At 31.7% G+C, this 5,850-nt stretch overlaps 2 protein-coding genes across 3 annotated transcripts; one reads left to right on the forward strand and one right to left on the reverse strand.

Annotated features, from left to right (window-relative positions):
• LOC107492401 (phytochrome A-associated F-box protein) lies at nt 1–836 on the forward strand (the record flags this gene model as incomplete). Its single annotated transcript, XM_016113425.3, is given in 1 exon segment — nt 1–836. A coding segment is annotated over 1 exon segment (538 nt), but the record flags the coding sequence as incomplete, so codon positions are not given.
• A 967-nt stretch (nt 837–1,803) lies between these two features.
• On the reverse strand, nt 1,804–3,738 carry LOC107492483 (universal stress protein PHOS34). Of its 2 annotated transcripts, none has more exons than XM_016113511.3 (4): nt 3,352–3,738; nt 3,155–3,249; nt 2,365–2,486; nt 1,804–2,273 (listed from the first exon to the last, which is right to left on the reverse strand). In XM_016113511.3, the coding sequence occupies exons 1-4, from the start codon at nt 3,551–3,553 to the stop codon at nt 2,186–2,188; spliced, it is 507 nt and encodes a 168-aa protein (XP_015968997.1). In that variant the 5' UTR covers nt 3,554–3,738; the 3' UTR covers nt 1,804–2,185. The 2 variants fall into 2 exon arrangements, with proteins under 2 accessions (XP_015968997.1, XP_015968996.1); XM_016113510.3 differs by having other exon boundaries at nt 3,155–3,255; nt 3,352–3,735.
• Nucleotides 3,739–5,850: the final 2,112 nt, after the last annotated feature.

The following is a 5,850-nucleotide window of genomic DNA, read 5'->3' on the forward strand; positions in this document are numbered from 1 at the left end:
CGACGACCTTTACTTCGACACCGTTTACAATCCCTCCGAGACCGAAACCGAAACCGACTCCGCATCCCATCCTGTAGAGTCTCAGCAACCGCCGTTATCGTCGGTGGTTGAGAAGAAGGAGTGCAACAAGAGGAGGAAAGTGTGCAGATCATCGCATCTGGCTTCAGGGACTCGGAACCTGAGCAGAGAACAGGGGAGTAAGCTTCTTGCGAGACAGTTTCGGCATGATTGGCTGTACATCTGTGAGTGGCCAGGGTGCGTCCACGTGGAGGAGAAGAGGAATTACAGGTTGTTCAGAGGCGTGTTCAAGAACTTCAAGAGGAGCAGGGTGTGGAGGACCATCAATGATGGCAACAGGAAGAGGATCGATCTTGGTTGCGCCTTCTGTAACTGTCATGAGACTTGGGATCTGTTGTCTGCGTTCTGTTTGAGGAGGGGCTTTGGCTATCACGATGATGGTCAGCCTGTTGTTCGAGCTTTTGTTTGTGAGAATGGCCATGTCTCTGGTGCTTGGACTGATGTCCCCATCTACACTTAACTTTAGAGTAGCATTGTTTCCTAATCCCTATGCCCTTCAACTTACCCTTCATTCTTCCTTCTTTTGTTAATATATCGAATCGATATATTTTAGAGTTGTTCAGATGCATGGGACCCACTAGTCTTATGTCACATTTCAGACGGATTCATAATTATGGTGCTTGTAAATCTCTCTCTGTGATCCTCTGTTCCCAACTTTGTTTAACATAATTCTGTCTTCGTTTTCCATTTCAGAAGCGTAGTAGATCATGATTCACGACCAGATGAAAGGTATAATCATCATAGTTCCACTTTTTACATTTTTTTTTTTGGATAAACAACGGGCCAAAAACACTCTAAGAAAAAACAGACGACACAGTAATTACTCTAGAAAATATGATTCTAAACGAATCCGTAAAGAAATTAAGAGAAATATAAGAAGACAGAAATGTATATATATATGAGAATTATATTGTAAATCATATTCATGTAAGGCCAGTTTATTGGCACAAGAATTTTCTTCTTTAAACTCATGGTGGAGGCTCCAACTCCTCAATTTGATGCAACGATTTCGGATGGGCTAGACCAAAATTTCCAAAAAGTGAAAATCAATTGAATCTTAAAGACATGTAGCCATAACTATTTTTCAGTAAATTTTCATCTCTACATGAACGTTCAGCGCCAGATCTTAGTCCCAAAAAGATGTCCTAAAGCTTAGTAAACGTCACTATACAAGTGTCAAAGTTAGCACAGTGCTGCTATAGTGCTATGACGTCTTTTCCTCCTTTATAGAGCCATCTAAAGTTAATTACATTTTCTTTATCTAAAACAATTCAACTTGGGTCAAGTTATTGTCTTTGGCTAAATAGAAAACTAGTTCATGAAGCTTACCTTCATTAAAGGCTTTATTTCTTTCAAAAATGAACTTATTATGATGAAATCATAGAAAATTCTTAATGATAGCGAAAAAGAGGGACTACAGGATTTCTTTAATGTGGGACTGAGAAAATAAATTCACCAATAACCAAAAGACCAAGGATAAGGAGAAAAAATTATTTGAGCTCAGAACCGTTCTTCAAACTCTATGTTTTATCACCGATTTCTAACCGACCAATGAACCAATTCATTTCAATAAATTTGAATTGGATACCATCTAGCAATAGTGGTAGGTCTCTCTAAAGTTAACCTATGATAAAAAAAATTTGAGGAAGAATGTTACATGTATGATTTTTTTTTAATCCTTTTTATTCTTTTATATATTAAAAGGCATCTATAAGAAGTAAGTAGAGATAAAAAGGTTGATGAATATATTACAATCATAACCCCACCCCTTCCTCAGAGTTGCAATTTTATATTACTTCAACTTCAACCTAAGCTTTAATTTGAACACATACATTGATTGTTCTGCAGTCTATTCTTTTTATCTTCACGTTGATAAAATAAAAAATAGAAAGAAATAAAATAAAATAAAATAAAGTACAATATATGTGTGTATGACTAACAAGAGGGGAAGTGGAAAAAGTCCAATGTATACAACACATCCTACATGCATATATTATTTGCTGAGTTCTATCTCGGAAATAAAAAGTAAATTGAAGGAAGCATAAAGTGAAGCATTATGATTTTCTTAAAGAAAACATGTGTCCCCTTGAGATGAGTATATTATACATCAGTGCTTGGTTTTGGGCTTCTTGACGATCATGACAGTGCAATGAGCATGATGAGCACAATAGTCACTCACACTCCCTAATACAGCTCTGCAACATCAAAGGAAACTCAATCAGCACACAGGTTTTCATACTTCATTATTTCAACATAGTTTCATAAAACAAGCGACAGATGGTGTACCTTTTTATAGCTCCGTAACCATGGCTACCCACCACCAATACTGAAGCGTGGTGCTTCTCCACAGCTTCACAAAGAACATTTCTTGGATCTCCTTCTACCACTTCCACAATTGCATCATTCACCTAATCATCAAACAAAGATATTAATTAAATTGTCATCTCACTGTATTTGTATTCAGCGATCATCTGTACATTAAGATTAATTTAATTAGTTAAGAATAAAGTACTATTTTAGTCTCCAGTACTTAGACTAAATTTTAATGTTGTTCCTAACATTTCAAACGTTCTATTTCTTTTTCAAAAAAATTAAACAATTTTAATGTTGTTCTACGATTAATTTTGACACTAATAGTTAACGAGATGAGTGATATAGACGTTAACAACGTTACTAATTAAGTTATATCTTCTTTCATGTATTAAAAAATGTAACCAAAACCTTCTTGTAATACTTCTTTTCTTTAATTTTTTTTGTTCAAAATCCCAAATTCTAACAATCAATCCTTCGAAATCAAAGAAAAAACTTTTATATTAGTGATCGTTAGTGGATTAATTTTACTTATATACTTAAATCGAATGCTATTAGCTCTTCAATATGCGACTTGTTTGTGTCAAATTTAATGGTGACGCAATATTGAATATGCTTAAATTTTTTTTAAATTAAAATAAGACATTAAAAATTTTTTAAAATTAAAATACAACATTTCAAACATTGAAAATTAAATTAAAATTTGGGTCTAAATGTTAGGAACAAAATAATACTTTTTTTTTTCATTAGTTAATTAATTACTTACAGATTTGTTGATGCAGAGTTGTTTAGCTTGTTCGGTGACTCTGGCAGCAGTCCTTTTAATATCGGCTTCCACCATCGGAAACACCTCAGGGGCTCCTACAACTACTCAAATTAGTACGTATCTATATGCGTATACGTATGTATACGTATGCATGGATGGATATTCGAAAATATATACGTACATACATACATACATACCAGGGCCTATGATGCCAACAGCAGAGGTAACAGAAGGCTTGGCAAAGACGACAACGAGCTTGAAGATGGGAGTGGGAGAGGGTGTGATCAAGTGGTCGAGGATCCATTCAAGAGCGTAGGTGCTGTATTCACTGTCATCCACACCAACCACCATCACCTGCTTCTCTCTTTCTGGAATCTTCTTTGCGCAGCAACTTGCCATAGCTCTGATCTCTCTGCTTGCTTAGTTATTGCCTCCGATCTAATGCAAATCAGAAAAGTAAACAAGTTAAATAGTGTGTTATTAGTGGCGCAACTGGCTTGGTTGATTCGAATTCCAAGGTAGCGTAATGCTTATATGATTGGCATATGAATCGGGTTCATGAAAACTACCCTCCTCTCCACGCTTTATTCCCGATTCTACATTCTTCTCCTAACTCCTCTGCTTTCTCTACAATCTACAACCAATAGATCTTATGCTGACATTTGTGTTTACGTGAATGATTAGAAGTTTCATTAAGTTACTTAATAATTGTATTATTTTATGCTTCGTTCTGTATTAGGTATGTGTTGTTAAACCTAAACAGGAAAGGAATAATCTGGAGCTTCGGATTCTAGACATGTCCACAGACCTTGGAATAGTAGTCACTTGGTCGTTTGGCAAACATTCCTTTTTAAAAAGAAATTCTACCAAATCCCTATTCCTCAATAGATGCTTCCATAATCTACTTTTCCATGCCTTTTTTTTTTCAATAAATTAGACCGTTTTTAATCCTACATTATATCAAAAACTCACACACGCTTGACACTTAAGGGTTTCATCCACTATTTGTTTCGCCAAATTTTGAATTTAAATACAGTATATTAAAAAAGCACATAATTTACCACTTGAACTAAAGCCTCATCGTTAGCTGCCATTCTATCTTTCTTTCAAACACTTTTTTCCCTCGTTCCTATTCAATCAGAAAACTGGTTTTGTACCTAGTGACGTATAGCACAACTCCAGAGAGAAAATCCCTATAAAATATAACTGGCCCATAAAAAGGTTTTTTGGTTAACAGAAGCCCATAAATACTATTAATGGATTCATAAATCTACGGAATATGAAGCCAGATCAGGTCCAAAATAAAAATGAATCCAACTATACCCAATTATTTGAACTTTTCATTACAAGCTGAAAACACATGTGGTGTCAGGACCCATTGCATGTGGAATGGACTTATTGAATTTTTTTTTCTTTTTTCATGAAATCTAAAGGTGTGTTATTTTTATTTTCTATTTTTTGTTTTTAGATTTTACAAAGAGAAAAATAAAAAATATAATTTTATTATTTTTACTATTTTTAATTTTTTTCATAAAATCTAAAAAATAGAAAACATTAAAAATAAAAATAAAAAATACAAATACAAATAAAAAACATCCTAAGATTTTCTGATTCAATACCAAAAAAAAATTATAAATTTTCTGACTTAACAAAAAGGGAAAAAGCCTACGAGTTTATGAATTTTGTAATAAAGAGTTGACATGTATCTTATTTATTTGAGAGATGATGTTTCATGTTTGTATTATTTTTTGTCTTTTTTATATAAAAGATAAACATCTTATCATTTTTCACTTTCTATTAATTATTTATTCCAACAAGTGATATCACACTTATCTATAATTTAATCATAAAAAAATATTTAATTTTATTATTATTTTATTCGGCATATGTTAATATTGCGTAGCTTACGTTAACATTATCGCACCGCAAAATTATATATATCGTGGATGAACACTATTCTTCTAGTGTCCTTTTAATTTTTTGTTGCACATATATAATATATACAGTAATAACCCGCATATATCCCGCTCCGCTCATATCTGCGGTAGTAAAAAATTGAACCCAAATCCGTCTTTGCGGGCAGTGACGGATCCAAAAAATTTTGCTGGTGGGGACAAATCATACACAATAAAAATAATAATTTTTAAGGTAAAACGTATTTTTTGTTCTTAATATTTGTAATTTTTTTTAAAATATACTTAACGTTTAGTTGCATTCAATTTTGCTCCTAATATTTTTTATTTATGTCAAAATTATCCCTAAACGTTAACTAATATAAAATGTTAGGAATAAATTGAAAGCTTGTAGGAATAGTTTTGATACAAATTAAAAATATATAAGAACAAAATTGAATGAATAAAAAATATTAGAAAAAAAATTAAATAAATTAAACATTAGAAATATTTAAAAAAACCTAAATATTAGGGAAAAAATAATTTACCCTAATTTTTATAATTTCACAAAAAAATTTAAAAATATAATATGAATATAAAAACTCAACAAATCAATCATAGAAAAATATACTAATAAAATTTTATTATACAATAACCATTAATCAAAAAATAAAAATATTACACAAGAGTATAATTATAAAATAAATGTTATATAATTTAATAAAAAAAATTACAAAAAGATAAAATTAAATTTTTAATTAAATCAAAAGAAATTAAAAAATAAAATAGAAAAAATAGAAAAAT

The sequence above is a fragment of the Arachis duranensis genome, chromosome 6, assembly GCF_000817695.3.
Source record: "Arachis duranensis cultivar V14167 chromosome 6, aradu.V14167.gnm2.J7QH, whole genome shotgun sequence".
NCBI lineage: Eukaryota > Viridiplantae > Streptophyta > Magnoliopsida > Fabales > Fabaceae > Arachis > Arachis duranensis.

What these genes read in the sequence shown, in the direction of transcription:
- LOC107492483 (XM_016113510.3), bottom strand. Translation starts at nt 3,553, where the DNA reads ATGGCAAGTTGCTGCGCAAAGAAGATTCCAGAAAGAGAGAAGCAGGTG. An exon ending in AACTCTGCATCAACAAATCT is followed by an intron (nt 2,487 to 3,154) that starts GTAAGTAATTAA and finishes TTTGATGATTAG; the next exon opens with GTGAATGATGCAATTGTGGA. An exon ending in GGTTACGGAGCTATAAAAAG is followed by an intron (nt 2,274 to 2,364) that starts GTACACCATCTG and finishes TTGATGTTGCAG; the next exon opens with AGCTGTATTAGGGAGTGTGA.